This window comes from Solanum tuberosum, unplaced genomic scaffold, assembly GCF_000226075.1.
Source record: "Solanum tuberosum cultivar DM 1-3 516 R44 unplaced genomic scaffold, SolTub_3.0 scf00083, whole genome shotgun sequence".
Lineage (NCBI taxonomy): Eukaryota > Viridiplantae > Streptophyta > Magnoliopsida > Solanales > Solanaceae > Solanum > Solanum tuberosum.
In genome coordinates this window covers 665,947-685,770 of record NW_006239015.1, presented here as the reverse complement: position 1 = coordinate 685,770, position 19,824 = coordinate 665,947, and the positions used below count along the sequence as shown (strand labels likewise).

The 19,824-nt window shown below is 38.0% G+C and overlaps 1 protein-coding gene across 2 annotated transcripts; it reads left to right on the top strand.

Moving 5' to 3' along the window:
* The first annotated feature begins 792 nt into the window (after positions 1–792).
* On the top strand, positions 793–19,494 carry LOC102600138 (mediator of RNA polymerase II transcription subunit 16). Of its 2 annotated transcripts, XM_006347003.2 has the most exons (16): positions 793–1,343; positions 5,474–5,542; positions 5,751–5,839; positions 6,716–6,828; positions 7,274–7,375; positions 7,454–7,538; positions 9,445–10,041; positions 10,163–10,781; positions 10,921–11,000; positions 12,148–12,230; positions 13,751–13,987; positions 14,148–14,319; positions 14,428–14,909; positions 16,866–17,042; positions 17,437–17,805; positions 18,882–19,494. In XM_006347003.2, exons 1-16 carry the CDS (start codon positions 1,030–1,032, stop codon positions 19,026–19,028), a joined length of 3,735 nt encoding a protein of 1,244 aa, XP_006347065.1. In that variant the 5' UTR covers positions 793–1,029; the 3' UTR covers positions 19,029–19,494. The 2 variants fall into 2 exon arrangements, with proteins under 2 accessions (XP_006347065.1, XP_006347066.1); XM_006347004.2 differs by lacking the exons at positions 793–1,343; positions 5,751–5,839 and having other exon boundaries at positions 5,468–5,542; positions 7,459–7,538.
* Positions 19,495–19,824: the final 330 nt, after the last annotated feature.

Below are 19,824 nucleotides of genomic sequence, written 5' to 3'. Positions count from 1 at the left end.
TCTTCTTGACAAAGAGAAGATCTTTCATCTTGCCTTTCCAAGTATGATAATTACTACCATCTTGCTCTTATTTGACTCCATCATTCAAATAGATAATCAACAACAAATCAATGCTCTGATACCACTTTGTTGGGAAAGACCAGACACTAACAAGAATGCCGACAGGATAACAACGGAATAATACCCAAGTCTAACTTTCCCTTTCAATTTGAACCAAGAGAAGACAAACCAAATCAAGCAATACGAAGAATGAACAACAAGTATATCAACCAAACAAAAACAACAAGATAAGAATAAGCCAATCACACAAGACACAATGATTTACGTGGAAAACCTCTTTGGTGTGAAGAGTAAAAACCACAAGACCAAAGCTCCACTATAATCAACAAAAGTTACAAAAGTGTTCTCCAAAATGGCCACCAACAAAGTGTCAAACAATGAGCAACACAGCTACAAGATAACATATTTTTCACCTAAATTAATTAACGTACAATATTTTTATTCAATTTAATATAGTTTATAAATATTTTTTTGATTATATTCTCATAAAAATAAATTTGCAAGTTTTGATGTGAAGTTAGATAAAACAGCCTTTTATCATAGTACTACTTTTTGTTTGTTAATTTAATCGTAACCTGTCTTATCACAAGCTCCCCACTCAGCCTAATTGAACCCAAAAAAACATTTTAGAAAGAACAGAAAAACATATCAGCGAAGCGGAATTTTGGCTTTTTAACACTTAACAGTAGTAGTAAATAGTAATAGTAAAATGAAAAGCAGAAAAAATTGGCACTAGCTGGAATCTCTTCACTTCACAGTTCACATTGCCCCCAATTCCTCCTCCCCACTCAAACCCTAACCCCACACAGTCACCATAGTGATTCCTGTCGCCTTCAACTGGCAAGACTTTTTCGGCCAACCACTTCTCTCTCTATCCCCCTCTGCCTTTCTCTCACTATATACGTATACACAAAATATATATAATTAATATATATTAGGGTTTTTGGACCTTTTTGGTTTTTTATTCAAATGAACAATCAACAACCACCTGTTGCTAAAGACACTGAAGTGGAGAAGGAGGAAGAGTCTTCTTCTGTTATTACCAATTCTCTAGAACCTTCTACTAAGGTTCACGAAAAAGCGGATATCATTATTGAAGACGACGACGATCATCCTGCTGCAATTGTGGCTATGGTGACCGAGAAGGAGGTCTCTTCTGTTGACGATGATCCCATGGATGAGGATACTGTCAATCCTGCTGTCGTCTTTTGTATCAGGCTCAAACAACCTAGGTCCAATTTGCTTCATAAAATGAGTGTTCCTGAACTTTGCCGCAATTTCAGGTGATTGTTAATTTTTTTTTATGATCATAGTAATAGAGCTACATCTCAATTCTGGCTACATGAACTAGAAAAGGATATCAATATTTTTTTTCTTATTTAGCGTATACCTAAGTAATGAAGCAAGGAAATGATCGAATTTGAGAAAAGCAGAAAAAAGTGAGATTAGTCTGTTATTGAGGATTACTTAGTTATGCTGAAAGTGGACTGCTTGTTGGAACTTCGCAGTTTTAACTGTTGAAGTGGTGGAAGTCACTGAATTGAGTTCTAAAGTTGCAGTGGGTTGAACTTACTGCCTCAGGTGATAGCTAGGTGCTGATCGAAGGGTTGACTTGTTAGTCCGACCATTTGCGTCCCACCTAGACCAATACTATTACGGCATTATGCTCCCAATATAATCATCACTAAAGTTTAACTTCTAGATATATTATAAGGATTTGGGCCCTATAATTTGTTCATACATGCAGTAATTCACCTATGCAAAATGAATTAGTCAAAAATATGTTATATTTTTAATGAAGTTTCAATGGAATATGTGAGAGAAGAAAAACAGAAACTGCAGTCTCATTATGGTCTTACAGAAATCAGAATGACAAAGGGAAAATTCAAATTTTTTTTTTAGTTTCAGTATTTTTGTTTCTAGAGTTATTTCATTTTCTGGACAGAGAGAGAATCATCCTGGTAAATGTAGTTGCATGCTAGTCTGGGAAATTTCAAATTTGCTATGCCATTGCGTCTTATGCCCTCAATGGGGTAAGCATCTTTTTTTTCTATGTCAGAGACTGAAGTACTTCCTTATTTGTTCCTAAATCCTAATAGAGGAGTTAGTTTTTATCCATCCAGTGAAGGGAACTTTTAGAGAATAAGACAGAAGTTTCTCTCTTTATCTTGCTACATTGTAGAAAGTGGTGAAGATTCCTAGTATAACATTCCTGTGCACATCCACTGTATAAATGTTTAAAACATACTTTTTGTCGAGACAACCTTCCGGACAAATCTGATTTTTCTTTTTGATAAAGATTCCAACCTGTCTAAAATTGTGTAGCAACCTATCAATTTCAAAAAAGAACTCTCATCTCCTGCATGTTCATTATGGAATGAGTGTTTTGGCTGCCCATAGAAGTTCTTTTTTGAAAGCACCCAAGGGTATGACTTAGTGGTCAATGAAGTGGTTGAGACCTCAACCATGAGGTCTCAAGTTCAATTCTCTGATTCTTCCCATCTATCCTAGTCTTGATGGACAGAGTTACGTGGTACTTGTTGCTGGTGGAAGGTGACAGGTATTTTGTGGAATTAGTTGAGGTGCGCAAAAATTGGCCCGAACACCACGGTTATAAAAAAAAAAAGTTGTTCTCTTTTGAAAATTTCCAACTCCTATGCTATGACTATGCTTTGCTATGATGGTGTAGATTGTTCTTGACTCGGAGAACATGGAAAGAAAATCTTCTTTCTCTTGTATCTGTTAAATTAGGTCTTAGGCTTAACTCACACCCCAAAAGCTAGCTCAAAGGGAGGAGGATTGCCAAAGCCTTATAAGGAGTCCACCCATCTCATTAACCACCGATGTGGGACTTTTGTTATTCTTTAACACCCCACCTCACGCCCAGTGCTTAGCATCTGGTGCGTGGGCAATTTTGATTTTGGGGGCCCCAACATCGGGTGAGACAAGCCCTGCTCTGATACCATGTTAAATTAGGTCTTAGGCGGCCTTAGGCCTAACTCACACCCCAAAAGCTAGCTTAAAGGGAGGAGGATTGCCCAAGCCTTATAAGAAGTCCACCCATCTCATTAACCACCGATGTGGGACTTTTGTCATTCTTTAACAGTATCAGTGCCTTAGTTTGTTATAAAAAAACAATAGGAAACCAAGACATAAAGGGTGACTGTGGCTAATCTTAGAGGTTCTTGTAAAAGAACATGAAAGTGTAAGACAAGAATTCCTGGACGATTGGGGAAGTCAAGCGGTGAAAAAGCTGTTGCTGTCTCTATGCATTACAAAAGAAGAGTTTACTGATCCTAAACTTACTAAAATTCTTGTATCTTCTTCAACCAGGAGTTGTTTAGTAGACAGAGAACCAATTAAGTCAGTGTCTTAGGGTGCAACCAGGGAACATAGTGAAAGTTTACGTAGTAAGTGAACTAACTAGGGTTGCTTGATCAATCATAAACAATAACTCTTCTGCTCACTCGTCATTTTTTTCTTTTTTGGTATTGGGTAGGCGGTGGGGTGGGGTTGTTTGGTCTTCATTTGATTGACAATTCGATATGAGGATTATTAAAGAACTATTGGTTTTATCTTTCTCAAAAAAGAACTATTGGTTTTGCAATGCAAATTGACTTCAACCAGTCATTGGTAGCAGAAGAAAATGCATACAGCTGCTTAAGATTATCATCAAATCAATTAGGCAACAAAAAAAATTCGAAGAGAGGGGTTGTCTCCCCATGTGTGGAGTGTTGTACACTTGCACTTCAAATTCTTCTGTTGCTTCCAATTTGGGACTCCCCCTCAAACTCCTCAGATACAGTTGCTAAACCAATTAAATATGAAATTGAATTCTGCAAAATAGTCATTTTTCAATCATTCGTTAATCCAAAACTGAATTTTACATTTTGCATTTGAAGTTATCTTTCCATGACCTTGTTGAAACTAACTTTTTAATACTAGAAGCCGTGTTAACATTGTCACTAACATTTAAATGCTGAAATTAGTAAGTTCAATCAATTTGATATTCTAATTATATTTAATACTAGAAGTTGTGTTAGTATTGTTTCTATCACACATAGATGTTGAGATTAGTAAGTGCAATTCATATTGATCTTACAGGTGTTGAAGCCAGGTAATATATGTTTTTCTATAAACTAAGTGAAGTTTCACTTCGAAGAAGCATACACTTCACTTCTCACTTTTCACTTGTAGCTCCATAGATCTTTTTGCTCTTTTGCACTTTTCATCTCTAAAAACACTGATTTTGGAAGTATTTTGGGGCATTGGATGAAGAATGCACAAGATTTCTAGACTCATAGGATAAGTATAGTCCTTCTAAAAGAAAAAATAAATTCCTTCTCAAAATAGGATGGTAATAAAGAATTTGATAGTGGACGTACATCATTTGGCGCATCAGATCCAGTCTTCTCCCAAAAGCCACATGATATCAAGGGTGACATATTAACGTAACTGTAAACGTGCTCAAGATTTACCTACAATGTAGCATCTAAGGTTTGTTTGTCCCACAGAAGTGCTTTTTTTGCAAGATAAAATCCCCCTAAACACTGTTCCCAATATAAGAGAAAGAAGCTTGACTATTATCTTGTGGAAGTTCCAGCAATCTGATATGCCTGATATGTTTAATATCACTTGCCCCATCACTCTTATGAATGTTAGGAATAAAGCAATAAAGTAGGCATATATCTTATCTAACAGGAAAAATCAGATCTGGTCATAACCCCATTACTATACTGTGCCAATATTGTAAAACAGCCATGTTCAAATCATCGGATCTGGGAGCTTTGTCTCAATGCTAGTAGTTATTCAATTTTTTTTTTTGAGAGGGTAACAATTTGTATTATAAACCAGTACTTATGTAGTCCTGTAAACCCCTTTACAATAAAGTATGAAAATCTAGGAACAGAAACAGCAAGCCTTGCATGATTGTAATACTTCTAGGATTGCTTCTGCATCTGTAGGGGAACTCTTTGTACACCAAAAACATAATAATAGAATACAATCTGTTTTGATCATTTGTAGGGGTAGTCATTCAATTTTTGACATAACAGATGTTGCTTGTACTCATTATAATACACTTGCCCTCATAGTTATGAGAATATCTTTCCTTAGAATGCTGCTAGGATGGATGTGAGCCTGAAATTTTTCTTCAAAGTGTAACTCATGAAGTCTAGTTTGCTATTGAACTACTGATGCTTGAGGTTTTCATGATCTATCACACATTTATTAGTATGTATATATCTTTGAAATCACTATCAAGCATGTATAAATCCTTGGTTTCGCAATCAAGAGCATGTTTTTGATGTTATTTCTCTCTCTCTCTCCTTGTTCCTCTGGCAGTTGCTTTCATTTCAAAGGGATAGATATATTGTCTTTTGTTTCTGAGTTGCTTTTTTGAATTGTTTTTTAGTGCTGTTGCTTGGTGTGGAAAGCTAAATGCAATAGCTTGTGCGTCTGAAACATGTGCAAGGATTCCAAGGTTAGAGCTTCGATTTCCATCATTGTAAATTACTTCAGCACACTGTAATTTACTGCACATGGATATTATAACTGTCCAGTGTTCCCGCTAAAAGATGCGGAGTATGTGCAAATTTTCAATGTCAAATTCGATGTGGTCAAATTCTCTAGACATCACTTTATATCTTTGCATGTACTGTTTTATTCTTATTACTTCTACCTTTTTGTAGTTCAAATGCAAATCCACCTTTCTGGATCCCTATACATATCGTCATCCCAGAGCGACCAACTGAGTGCACTGTGTTCAATGTTATAGCAGGTATTGTAGAATGACTTGACGGTGGCCAGGGATTTATCTTCCTTTTGCAAACATGTTTAGAACCTAACAAACGAGGCCCTCTCCTTTAGGTCCAGCAGTTGTTTATGCACGAGATTTTTTTTTCCTCCTTTGATTTTCTTGCAAATAGAAGGAAAATCAGAGATATTTGAGAAATGGTGAACAAATGAAAACTGAACAGATGGTGCAATGCAAAGCAGTGGATAAACAACTCTTCATGGAGGAGCAATTAATTAAGTTTTCAACTTTTTGAGTAATATGTGAAGGACCTTCAGAGTATTAAAGAATTCGTAATGTTTGTTATGAAATTTTATTTTCCGACCATCATCTATGGGAAGTGTGCTAGATTGCTAATCAGTGTTCGTACTAAACTATCTTGGAGTTTCCATATTGAAGTGACAATTTGAATTGTCTAATTATAATAAATATTTGGTAAGATTGCATCTGGACAAAATGATCCTTTTAGTTTCCACGCAAAGCCCGAATCAAGCTTCGATCTTCTAGCATATTATAAAGAACTATTCATTGAAAATGAAGTTGATTAATTTTTACAAGATTGCAGTGGATTAGAAAATAGTTCGAGTAGCTTAAAAACACCCTTGAAGCCCACCTTTGGCTTTAGAAACAGCCGAACATCTTTTCAAGAGGACTTAGGATGTTTTAATTCCAAATGGGTAAGAGTGCTTTTTTTCCTTTTTAGATAACTAAATGGGCCCTAAAAGCTCTGATCCATTGTGTTGTTGTTGCACTGAACTGAATTTTGTCCGAAGAGATGCTCACTTTAAACTCTTGTGCATGATTGATTACCGCCAGGTGGTTTATTTTGATATTTCATCTTTTACATTTTACGTTCTACAGACTCCCCTCGTGATTCCGTCCAATTCATTGAATGGTCTCCTACTTCGTGTCCGCGTGCACTACTCATAGCTAACTTTCATGGGAGAATAACAATCTGGACTCAGCCTTCACAAGTAAGCTGTTTTTTCTGGAGTTTATACTACAGTGCATTTTGTTGTCCTTTTCACGTTTTGTTTCGTGTATTTTTGGTTACATGCACGTTCTTGGTGAGGGGTTTCTAACCTTTTCCATGTCACATCTGCTAGCCAATATCTTGATTGAGTGTTGGTTTTTCCCATATGCTACAAATTCAAGATTAGTTCTGCGTTGTTGCTTCAAAAACTATTCTTACTTACTGCACTTACGGGTGTGGTCTAGTGGTCAATGAAGTGGGTTGGTCTCAGATTCAAATTCCAACAAAGAACACTAGGTTATTTCTTTCCATCTGTCCAAGCCTTGGTGGATAGCTGGTGAGAGATAGGAGGTACCCCGTGGATAGAGTTACCCAGTATCTGGTCTTGACACCATGGTTTAAAAAAAGAAACTATTCTTACTTAACATGTATGCTTGGTTACACAGGGTTCAGCTAATCTGGTACGAGATGCTAGTTGTTGGCAGCGAGATTACGAATGGCGTCAAGATATTGCAGTTGTTACAAAGTGGTTGTCAGGAGTTTCTCCGGTATGCAATTGTTATGGTGTTGTGAAACTTGCATAATTCGATCAGTTCATTTCTTGATTCTTTTATACCTAAGTTTAGTATAGGTGGCTTTCAACAAGAACGGGCGGTTCCGCTAAGTCAACATTTGAGGAGAAATTCCTTTCTCAGCAACCACAATCTCCAGGCAGGTTCCTTGTTTTTCGCTCTTTATTTTGAATATATGTTACATCAAATGATTGTAGTTATAATTCATAGTTATTTTCTAGTACTGCTCTCTTTAGTAGTCCATAGATGGTTGGACACATCCTTAGCATCTTAGTGCCTAAACATGTATTGTAGGCTTAAGATTCATTGATTGTATCAAAACTAAAAAGTGAGCCTGTTATAAACTTATACATGGCCTGTTATGATGTGGAGAGGAAGTGAAAAGGGATGTGGAAGATGGATTAGGAGAAAGATGATGTGAACCTGTTACTCCAGCATGAAAATTGGTTGATGGACTTGATTTTCAAGATGGTATGATCCTAATCATAAGAACTTGTTAATTCAAAAGGCTTGACTCAACTAGACTTGGTATTATCTGGGGACAAATTGACCCTAAAATGGAGAGCTCGAGCATGCTCAACTAGGTATGCCAAATTTCGTAAGAACAGATGCAGTGAAATAGTAATCCATCTTCTTTTAAAAAATAAATCAAAATAGAAACCTGGGTTTTTAACTAAATAAACACTTAAAGGAATAGGAAGCTTCAAAATAGACAACTAGTGAAATGCTGGTCTTAAATCTGGAAAAGAAGAAATGATGAGAACAAATGCTGCATAAGTTTAATGTAGACTGGTGTAGTTAATCCTTCTGGTGAGACATACCATATTGATGAGCCGTCATCTTCTTTTGGTCGTAGATTTACCAAGTCCAAACACAACAAATTTCTTACCTATCCAAGTATAATTGCCAACCTCAACAAGGGGACTGACCTTAGAGAAGCGGAAAAATACTGGGATTTATGACCAAATATGCAGCAATCAAAACTGCACAACAAAGGTTTGCAGAAAAGATGAATAACTAAGTGAGTGATGGGGCCACCTGGAGAAAGAAATGGTAGTGAAGGTCAGCCAAGGGGGTCAGAAGGTTGGTGACGGGAGGGGTCAGGGCTTCCTTAGTTTCCAATGTCACAGCATTAGGGGAATGCAGTGTTGAGAACAGAGGAGAAGTGAGCATTTTAATGTTACAAGGTAGCGACCAACTAATGGAACATGTTTTTTTGCATCCTTGGTGTGTGCTGGGTAACTCCACAGACTACTATAGGGCTTCTAGACAGCTGGAAGGAGATAGGAAGGAGACACTCTACTGAAGACTGGTGGGAGCTAATTCCAGCTTGCATCTGGTGGACCTTATGGAAAGAAAGAAATGCGAGATGTTTTGAGGATAAGAGCAACAACATGGAGAAGATTAGAATGAATAGCCTTAGCCTTAGCCTTTTGTATTTTTGGTGTAAAAAGGATATGAGGGGGGATATAGAACTTTTTGTTGATTTCATAGGCAATTTGTAATCTCTCTAGGGGTAGGCTTTTGATATGCTCTGATGAGATTGTAAGTGACCTATGCTCATCATTTTCTGATGATGATACTTTTGTGAATACACAGTTACCCTTATCTCAAAAAAAAACCTTGGAATTTGTAGGGTAACATAAGAATTATGAAAAGCATTATTTAGGTTTGTTCTAGCCTCCATGTGCAATGTATAGGTATAAAAAACCTTGAACTTAGTTTGCTTTGCTGCACGAGGCATGAGCTTGCTGGAGTTCAAACTTAGGTGAGCCTTGCCAAGCCAAAAACAAAGTGAACTTGAATAACTTGTGAACTGGCCCAATTTACTTCTGCCGTTCCGCCCAAGTTTGTATCAAATTGCAGGTTGATGCTTTCTAAATCCGTCGAAAATGATAATTTTTTCGTTTCACCAACAATTGCATTTACTGCTGTTTTGCTGCTGATCCTGCTACTTTTGCCATCATGTGTCCACAGTGTTCTTTTCTCCTCTTCAAAACAATTGAAAAATTCCTTAGTTAATTTTACTGTAATTTTGACTGCAGCTGGATGGCCAAATTTTCTGTGTGTATGCTCTGTCTTCTCATCAGGGTCTGTTCAGCTCCACTGGTCTCAATGGCCACCTAATCAGAATGGTGCACCATCAAAGTGGTTTTGCACAAGTAAAGGGCTATTGGGAGCGGGGCCTAGTGGCATCATGGCTGCTGATGCAATCATAACAGACTCTGGAGCAATGCATGTTGCTGGAGTTCCCATTGTCAATCCATCAACTGTTGTCGTCTGGGAGGTAGCACCTGGCCCTGGTAATGGATTTCAAGCAACTCCGAAGACAAGTGTAAGCAATGGGGTTCCAGCATCACTTAATCCACCTTCTTGGGATGGATATTCCCCTTTGGCTGGATATTTACTTAGCTCGCAGGAGTATTTATTACAAGAGGCTAAGCAAGGCAAAAAGCTAACGGAACAACATTACAGTGACATGGTCACGCTTCATTGCTCGCCCGTTTCCAACTTTTCTGCATATGTTAGTCCTGAAGCTGCTGCTCAATCCACAGCTACCACGACATGGGGTTCTGGTGTTACTGCAGTTGCTTTTGATCCGACCCGTGGTGGTTCTGTGATAGCTGTTGTGATTGTTGAGGGTAGGGATATGGACCTAATGTCCCTTTTTGCCCTTCAAATTTGTCTAGTGAAGATGGGTTTCCCCTTCTCTGGTTTTCTTTCTGGCACCAACTTTTTACAAATTTATATTTGTTTTTGTAGGACAATACATGTCGCCTTATGATCCTGATGAAGGCCCTTCAATCACAGGTTGGAGGGTTCAACGCTGGGAATCATCTGTGGAGGATGTTGTCCTCCACCAGATATTTGGAAATCCCACGTCCAGCTTTGGTGGCCAGGCACCAAAACAGACAGTATGGGTGAGTAAAGTAATTAAATGTATCCCAGCAGGAAATGATTTTAAGAGACCCCAAGCTGTGGGAGCCGGACCAGTTCCTTTTGGAAAAAACATGGCTGACTCTGGTGTTGAGATGGGAAAGAGGGTTAGTTTTGATCCCTTTGATCTCCCAAGTGATGTTAGAACCCTTGCTCGCATTGTGTATTCTGCTCATGGTGGTGAGATAGCTGTCGCTTTTCTACGAGGTGGAGTCCATGTATTCTCAGGTCCAAGCTTCACCCCTGTTGATAACTACCATATTGATGTTGGATCTGCCATTGCTTCTCCGGCCTTCTCTTCGACGAGTTGCTGCTCAGCTTCTGTTTGGCATGATACCACCAGAGATTGTACAATATTGAAGATTATTCGAGTTCTTCCTCCTGCTGTTCCTAGTAATCAGGTGAAAGCCAATTCTGCGAATTGGGAACGTGCAATTGCTGAGAGGTACATGAATATTTAAAGCAGTTTAGCATGCCCAGTAATGCATTTCAATATGACTGTTATTACATCTAGTTAGAATAGTATTGATTTATGATATTAAACCGTCTTCCCAGAGCTGACATGTTTTTCTTTTTATTGGAAGATTTTGGTGGAGTCTTTTGGTTGGAGTTGATTGGTGGGATGCAGTGGGATGTACACAAAGTGCTGCAGAGGATGGTATTGGTAAGGGCTTAATCTGTTGGCAGCTTTAGAATCGAACTGCTGGAATGGATTTGGAAAGTACTTCAAACTTGATGTATGATCAAGAGCTAAAATAGATTTAGAGACCTCGATATCTAACCCGGAGTTGGTGGAGAGGATGAATAGGTTAACTATGGATATGATGCCGGAAACAGACCAATTTTATATCACCCTTCAATTTGACTTGGCAAAAGCGATGTCTCCTTCCATACTATGGATACCAAAAATTCATTATCTGGATGTGAATGAGTCTATGACAGGATTTATGATTGTTTGCTATTTGATGTGTTAATATGGAATCCTAAGTAAAGAGTTTTGAAATAAAAATTTTCATTCCTGTTCTACTTGTGAGGTAATTGGTAATCAGTCTCTGTACTGATCACCAGGTTCAAGTAGTGTGACCCCAACCTTTTGCAATATATGGATTCTAAAGAATTGAAATGTCATATCTTCAATTTAGAGTTGCATAGATGTTCCTATCATAGCACTAATTTTTTGTGTGTAATCCTTGGTCATTCTGCTGCAAGATCTTTTCTTGGGTTTCATGGACTGCAAAATAGAAATTACATAGCAGATTTAGTTTGTTGAAATTCTTGTGTAGTTTGGAGAGTATTACTGGTCCTTGGATGCTTGCTTTCCTTGTTTTTCGTCTCTTCTGCTTTGATTCTGAATAATTGAAGACAGCTATTCCTCTTCCATGACATCCTCAGCTGCTCCTTTTTTTTTTGTTTGCTCTTCCGAAAGTCCTCCATCTTCTCAAAGTTTATCAAACTGAGTGGCTTTATGGATGCTCATTAATTGGCTTCCAGCACAAATTTTGTGCTGATGATGCTTATGAATATAGTGGACATATTACCTTCTCAAAATAAGAGAGGAGGGGATGCTCATTGGTGTTTGAAGAGATTGTGCTTCAGTCTAATATAATGTCTCTCCTGTTCTGCTCAAGGCCTTTGTTCAAGTTTGAGCTTTCTTTTGGCTTGCTTTTTTTCTTGATTGAGGATTTGATATTAAAAATCAGTTGATCTCTGGCCTTTTTCTGTTTGAGTAATTTTGACTTCATGATGCTGGGTGGATCAGATCCGTGCATGAAGAATCTGGCAATCACTAATGATGTGTGTTTTTATTGCAGTTGCTTTGAATAGTGTCATTGCTGTACTGGATGCAGATTTCCATTCCCTCCCTTCAACTCAACATAGACAGCAGTATGGACCGGTGTGTTTCTTTTATTTAATTCCAACTTCAAGCCTATCATTTGCATATGAGGAAATTATCATCCTGGTGTATCAAATTGGATGGAGACTGGTGACAATATAGCAATTACGTGAAGATATCGAATGTTGCATTTCACATTCTGCTTCATGCTTCTATATGCTTTGTTTTTCTCTGTATGAGCTTTGCTCTTGCATGATATCAGTCTGACTTCACTTGCTCAGGGTGGAGAATTCATCTCTGTTGGGGTGGGGGTGGGGGTGGGGTGTGTATTAGTCTTTGGAGAAGATAATGGAGCAGTGTATGGATTACACTTCTAATTATTTTCTATCGTGAGAGCATGAGCATCATATTTGCTTAATTTAACATATGAATTACAACACTTTCTTGATTACAATATATTATACTTATTAGGTTGGATTATACTCGTCTCTGAGGTAGAGGTAAGGTCTGCGACTCTGCGTACACTCTACCCTCCCTAGACCCCACTCTGTGGGACTACACTGGGTATATTGTTGTTGTTGTAGGCTGGGATATACTAAAGACGTGATTCTTACTTATTGAATGAACAGTGTGATCAAGTTACTTATCCTTTTCTCGCTGCAGAAGCTTGTCATGACTAAGATGGAGACAATTTTTTGTAATGAAACCCATCGTTTAAAGTTACTAAATCAATCTGTGGAAGTCTTATTAATCAATAAAGATTAGGTGCTAAGGAGGGGGGTAGGGTTCTCTTCCTGAGCCCTCCCCCCCATAAAAGAAAACCTATAGATGGTAACTGAACTATAAACTTGGATAACAAAATCCAGAAATTTGAAGTAAGATCAAGATTATGATTGCTCAATTGAGAAGAGATGTTATTCTGAGTAGTCAAAACAACATAGAAATGAGAATGTGAAGTAAGGAAAAATGATTGCTTTTGCAACAAGGACACTGCCTGATGATGTCTAATTGTGAGAAAATAACTTATTCTTTCTGCGCTTTTGATCACCTAAATGAAAAATGAACATTTAATGTATAATGTTACATTTGAATAGGACGAATTGCATATTGCATCAAAGTTTATACAGTTCTTGTGGAAGGACATAGAAGCATTCAATTGTTACAAAATTTATGTGATAAAATGATCCATCAAGACTGGTCTTTCTTTTCTTCTTCCAATTTCTAGCCACAATTATTAATGTTTTATCTTTTAGAGATGACACAACGAACGCATGAACCTGATGCAGTTGTAGTGAAGTCCTTCGGATAGATGTGCAATGTAACTATTTTTTTTGTTTCTCTCGATCATATACTAGTCTAATAGTCTGTTGTGTGGAAGATTGTGTTTGTCATTTTCTGTCAGATATTGGATCATGTTTTTCTATCATTCAATCTGTGCGCACATACATACAAGTAGTTCTTGAATTTTAAAACTGTTTGTTTATTTCATGATTTCATCAAAGTTCATTCTCAGGAATGTATGATGAGTTTTCCTGTTCTTGGATATCGTTGAGTGTTGATATCTCATCCATATAATGCAGAGTCTAGACAGGATAAAATGCAGGCTTCTAGAAGGTACAAATGCTCAAGAAGTCCGGGCAATGGTGCTTGACATGCAAGCAAGATTGTTGCTAGATATGCTTGGCAAGGGAATCGAATCAGCTTTAACAAACCCGTCAGCATTGGTTCCAGAGCCATGGCAAGCTTCTAGTGAGACACTGTTTGGTATTGATCCTGAAGCGATGGCTGTTGAACCATCACTTGTGCCAAGTATCCAGGTATTTTCTTACACTTGTCCGATGTACCTTCTCCACCCACTGGTTTCCCGCAAATGGATAGATATCTTGGTGATCATCACCTTTCTGTATGTGTAACCAAAGACGTCTATTTCTGCGTTCAGTGTTTGAGTTTCTCAAGTATTGGGATGATTTAATTCAGGCATATGTAGATGCGATACTGGATCTGGCCTCTCATTTCATCACGCGCTTACGGCGCTATGCAAGTTTCTGCCGTACATTGGCTAGTCATGCTGTTACTGCAGGTACAGGTGGGAGTAGGAGTATGGTGACTAGTCCTACTCAAAGTGCTTCATCTCCTGCCACTTCCCAGGGTTAGTTTGTTTGCTTCTCTCTGTTATGTGCTGTTAAGGGATTTCCCTTCCTGGATCCAAGAATCCACTTCCCCTCTCTGAGCTAAACCAGGGGCCTCTTCTTTTCAGGTGCTCAGGGTGGTACTGCAAGTTCCGCTGGGAGCACTCAGATGCAAGCTTGGGTACAAGGAGCTATAGCAAAAATTAGCAGTACAGCCGACAGTGTTCCTAGTTCAGCCCCAAACCCCATCACTGGTCCTTCTACATTTATGCCCATAAGTATCAACACAGGCACTTTCCCTGGAACTCCTGCTGTTAGACTTATAGGGGACTGCCATTTTCTTCATCGGCTATGTCAACTTCTGCATTTCTGTTTTTTCTTCCGTGGAACACAATTACCGCGTTTCATAGGGGCTGCTCAAAGGAATGCTGATTCTTCAATGCAAAAACCTCAGCCCAGTATTCCAGGAAAAGCAGAAGATTCCAACTCTGGTGCAAAACCAATGCTAGGTGGTCAGGTTGGGACAGGAGCAAAGGGGTCTGAAGAAGGTCCATCTAAACGGTCTAGGATTGGTTCTGGAAATGCTGGTCAAGGATACACATATGAGGAGGTAAACTTTGTGATCTATTACTTAACCAGTTTCTCTTGTTTTTCCTTGAACTGTTCTTTGTTTTGGATTGCTATACTTTTTATCACTCCATTTTAGAATAATTCTCAATTTCCATGTAGCACCAAATTGGTGGTTTCGGAATAGCAGGAGACTCCTAGTGGTATCCGAGTCTCAGAATTTGGTGCATTATGAGGGGTAGCAGACTAATGAAACTAAGATATATTCCTCATTGTTGAAAACAAAAGAATTGTTAAGATATATTCCTCACTGTTAAGATATATTTCTCAAAAAAAGTATGGCAAAAACATCCTTCTCGCCTAGCTGCCTGGATACTTCCAGGAGCTATTTTTTTTTTCTTTGGCTGCGTGGGTGAGGCCAACTACATGGGTGTGCTATGTGGCCTACTCAGATTTTTCCCTTTGCTCTTTTGGCCAATTTTCTTCAACTTTTGGTCTTCATGTCCAATTTTCTCAAGTATTTGAAGCTATTCTAATCCTTATTCTCTTCAAAGGCTCCCAAAACATGGAATTATGTCATCCAAACCATTATTAGTCCATTAATCTTGCAAATGGGAATGAATTTATCATTAAAAAGTAGCATAAGTTGGTAAAAATGCCAACTTATTACTGTCCAATGAATTGCACCAAGGAGTAGAAGAAATTTCAATCAATGAAGAGCAGATTCAAACATTAAACGCCATGATATGCTGTGTAATGAGATTGCAAAGTTCACTTTCAAATCAAATTAGGAACATGCAGGGGAAATAAATTCTTGAAGTCATGGAAAGGTGTAACATGACAATTTCAAGAGACATAGTTGGTTGGTTACTTGTTATGAGACAGCCAGGCTGTCCAGATGGGGAAGTCTCTGTCAAACAGGATTTTTTATATTCTCTAGATGGATTGTTCCACTGTTCTGTCAAGCTGGTTGGAAACTTATTCTTGTTATGATACTGCCAAGCAGGCTGGTTATTCAGGTGAGGAGGTCCATGTTAGCTCTAAATGTATCATTCAATTGTCCTGTCTGAGAGATAAATGGACAGGAATAAAGAACCACTATGGTTCAGCAGCAGATACGAATTATCAGAATGAGAATATTTGAGAAACTTTTAGTGATTATATCAGTTCATGAAGAGGAAAGAGCTAGTTCTGGATATTGAGGTAAGAAGCCAAAAGGAACTGGCTAAGAATCTGAACAAGAAATCTTGAGCTATCTAAGTCATGAAAGCAACAACTATGGGCAAGCTAGAAAATGATGAGAGCTCAAGAATGAATTTAATTTTTTTGTCCCTTTACTTTATCTCTTCCTCTGATTTTTGAATGGTTATGGTAGTGAAGGAGAAACTTTTTATCAGTTTGGTTGATCACTCTGACAACTCAATTTTTTAATTGCTAATGTAAGCATCTTACTTTGAGAGTTTTGAATCAACAAAAAATTGAGCTCCTCCTTGTAGTCTTGTACTGCTATCTAATAATTGATATTTAGGCATTTTTTTCTAGATTGTTGGTTGTTGTCTAGGAATTATGAAATGGCTCATCAGTATGCATACTTATCTTCGAAGTTGTTGATTAGTTAAGGCCATACATTTTGTGGATGTAAAGTTTCATATTGATGAAAGGAAGCCCTTGTGAGAGTTTTAAAAAAAATTGTTGCAGAAGGTAATGAAGTAGTGAAACATGGATTTGGATGGCTATTGATATCTGGAAAGATGGGTTATTATGTTTTTGGTGTACAAAGAGTTCCCCTGTAGATGCAGAAGCAATCCTAGAAGTATTAGAATCATGCTAGGCTTGCTGTTTTTGTTCCTAGATTTTCATACGTTTTTTGTAAAGGGGCTTTCAGTACTACATAAGTACTGGTTTATAATACAAATCGTTACCTTCTCAAAAAAAAAGAAAAGATGGCAGCGTTTCACCCTGTGGATAGAATATTGATTAATTTGATATTATATTGCAGGTGAAGGTCCTTTTTCTTATTCTGATGGATCTTTGTCGCCGGACTGCTGGTTTGGTACATCCGCTGCCAGTTTCTCAGGTTGGGAGCAACAACATTCAGGTCCGCCTTCATTATATTGATGGGAACTATACTGTATTGCCGGAAGTAGTTGAAGCTTCCCTCGGACCTCACATGCAGGTAGTTCTACTGTTGTTAGTTCTATCTGTAGAGTTATGTGTGCAATGCATGTAAGAGTGAATATTTCTTAAGATCTTTTCATCTAACTCAAAAGTTTATAGCTGTAATGCTAAAAATATCATTTAGAGCTCCTTCCTAACATTCATAAACCCCATATCGGTCATCCTTTTTTAATTATGTGCACTACAAGAAAATAAGACATGAAAGAAAAATGTTTGTTGGATGGGCTGAGTTTAGCTGTTTATATTTGTTGAGCTCATTGGGCCACTTTTGGTACTTCAAACCTTCTTAACAGGAAAAAGAATAGCAAACAAATTGAAAAAGACAACTCATGTTGGGATGGGTAGAAATCCCCATAATTCTTAGACACTTATCTCATTCCCCTTTCTTGCAGAATATGCCTAGGCCTAGAGGTGCAGATGCTGCAGGGCTGCTATTGCGTGAGTTAGAACTCCATCCACCTGCTGAGGAATGGCACAGGAGAAATATGTTTGGTGGACCTTGGTCTGATTCAGAAGATATGGATGACAATTCTAAGCTTAGCCCATCAAGGGATTTGACACAGCACAGCTCATTAGAAAATTGTGATGTATATTATGGAGCTCATGGTTTGTGGCCTAGGAAACGCAGGATGTCTGAAAGAGATGCTGCTTTTGGGCTGAACACTTCAGTGGGGCTGGGTGCATATCTTGGTATAATGGGATCTCGACGAGATGTTGTGACAGCTGTTTGGAAGACTGGGCTTGAAGGGGTTTGGTATAAGGTTTGCCTAACCTTTGGATCTCTATTTATTCTCCTAGATTCATTTTTTGCTTTTATTCATTTTCTATGGCATCTCTTTGCATGAAGGCATAATGTTATAATTAAGCAAGTTGGATTGTGTATTGGAGAGAGATAGCTAGGTCAGTGTCCCTAACCTGTGAACAACAGAAGTCAATCCTAACGTTATTATGCACAAATTAACTTGGATAAAGTCGACATACTTTAGTTGTTGGAGTTATAAGAAGATATTATTTGAAATTGCTTTAATTCCTTCGTCTAAAAGCCTCATTGATTAATGTTTTGGTGTTGTGGTATTTTAGTTTCCCATATGTCTATGTATCACATGACTTTCATTTCATTTCCAGAAAATGTCTAGGGAAATTTGCTCTCTTCATTTTGCATTTGAGTTGGGAGGTATTTTTATGTCATAAATGTTTTATTTGCTACCAGTGTTGCATAAAAGTTTATTTATGATTTCCAAATGTTAAATCTTTTTATGGTGAGTGATTTTAAAATGTTAGGTTTATTAAGATCTTTTTATTGTTCATTAAACAAATGATAATTGTTATATTTCAGTTTTTTACCCTCCATGTACGACACTCACATGTATACAATCTAGTATTAGATTTTCATAGGTGCATATATTTAATGCGGCAGAGATCAACTTGTATGTTGGTGTTGAATCTACTTAATGTTGATCAGTTGATGGAAGTTAGTCTGTAGGCCACATCACGTGTTATTTTGCTGATCGGTCCTTGGCTTTTCCTATGAAATAGTCATTAGTCAATCACTGTGTTGTAACATCCGCCCAATGATATATTTTGGGTAAAGCAAAACAAAGAAAGCTTCACTCGAACCCTATTCTTTGTCCAGATTTAGTTTTAATTGCACTTGGCATTACTTTCAATATATTTAGTTTTTTTCTATTTAAGAGCAGATGGTTTGTAAACATAGTCTTATTCCTATAATTTTCATTGCTGCAATGTCGAGACCTCATTGATATGGAGTAGCTCAACAGGAAATTTTGATCATAGTCTCAGTTTAGTTTTCAACTTACAGTGTTGACTTTTCTTGCAGTGCATAAGATGTTTGAGACAGACTTCAGCTTTTGCTTCACCAGGTGGCAACCCTTCTGCCAATCAACATGAGAAGGAAGTATGGTGGATCAGCCGGTGGGCATGTGGCTGTCCCATGTGTGGTGGGACTTGGGTTAGAGTTGTATAGAGCATTGGGAGTAGTTCACTAACAGTGGTTCTTCCAACTTTTGTGAACAGCAATGGTTCAGCACATGGAGACAAACACCTTGGACTCTGCCAGCTTATTGTGGATTTGTCACTCTAGTCATGTACTATATCTTAAAGATCAGTGTGACTAGTGAGGCTGGTCCTGAAGTTGGGTAATTGGTATGTGGTTTGATCTTACTATCTCTGTTATACCGAGAAAAGTTTCGGAAAGAAGTCGAGATGATCGAAACCCAGTTTTCTGGAAATGGGCATACTCCATAGCTACTATATACATCAAATTTAGGAAACTAAGAAAGAATCCTCACTTGGATATATTAGGTTCTCTTCCCAAACCAGAGCTTTTCTGGGGTTGTAGTTATGTATAATATTGTCACATTTGTTGTTTATATGAGGGCAATCCGTTTGCTCCAAGTAGTCGTCAAGTAATCAGATTTGCTCAACTGAAATGCCTCTCTCTCTCTCCCCCCCACCCGTTATTTCTGGTGACTATGGTTGCTGCGGTAGTTGTTATTACATGGGCTTAATAAATGAGTGGGAAGGTTTGGGGGGTTGCCTTGGCTTGTTTTGCGTTGAAAGTCCTATACAAGTGTTTCACTGTCCTGCTGGTTATACTTGTGCCGTATTGTATCGAGTCTCGACTAGCTCAGATATTGCAATAGTTTCTGGTTAAGTTTCTTAGACTGCGTCTTGTTTATGCTCGATTTCTTTGTGCGGTCTTCTCTTCAGTTTTTCTCGTTGATTAAAACCGATTCCATCTATTTATAAGTAAAATCTTA

What these genes read in the sequence shown, in the direction of transcription:
- LOC102600138 (XM_006347003.2), top strand. Translation starts at nt 1,030, where the DNA reads ATGAACAATCAACAACCACCTGTTGCTAAAGACACTGAAGTGGAGAAG. An exon ending in TGTGTTCAATGTTATAGCAG is followed by an intron (nt 5,840 to 6,715) that starts GTATTGTAGAAT and finishes TACGTTCTACAG; the next exon opens with ACTCCCCTCGTGATTCCGTC. An exon ending in TTGAAGGGGTTTGGTATAAG is followed by an intron (nt 17,806 to 18,881) that starts GTTTGCCTAACC and finishes CTTTTCTTGCAG; the next exon opens with TGCATAAGATGTTTGAGACA.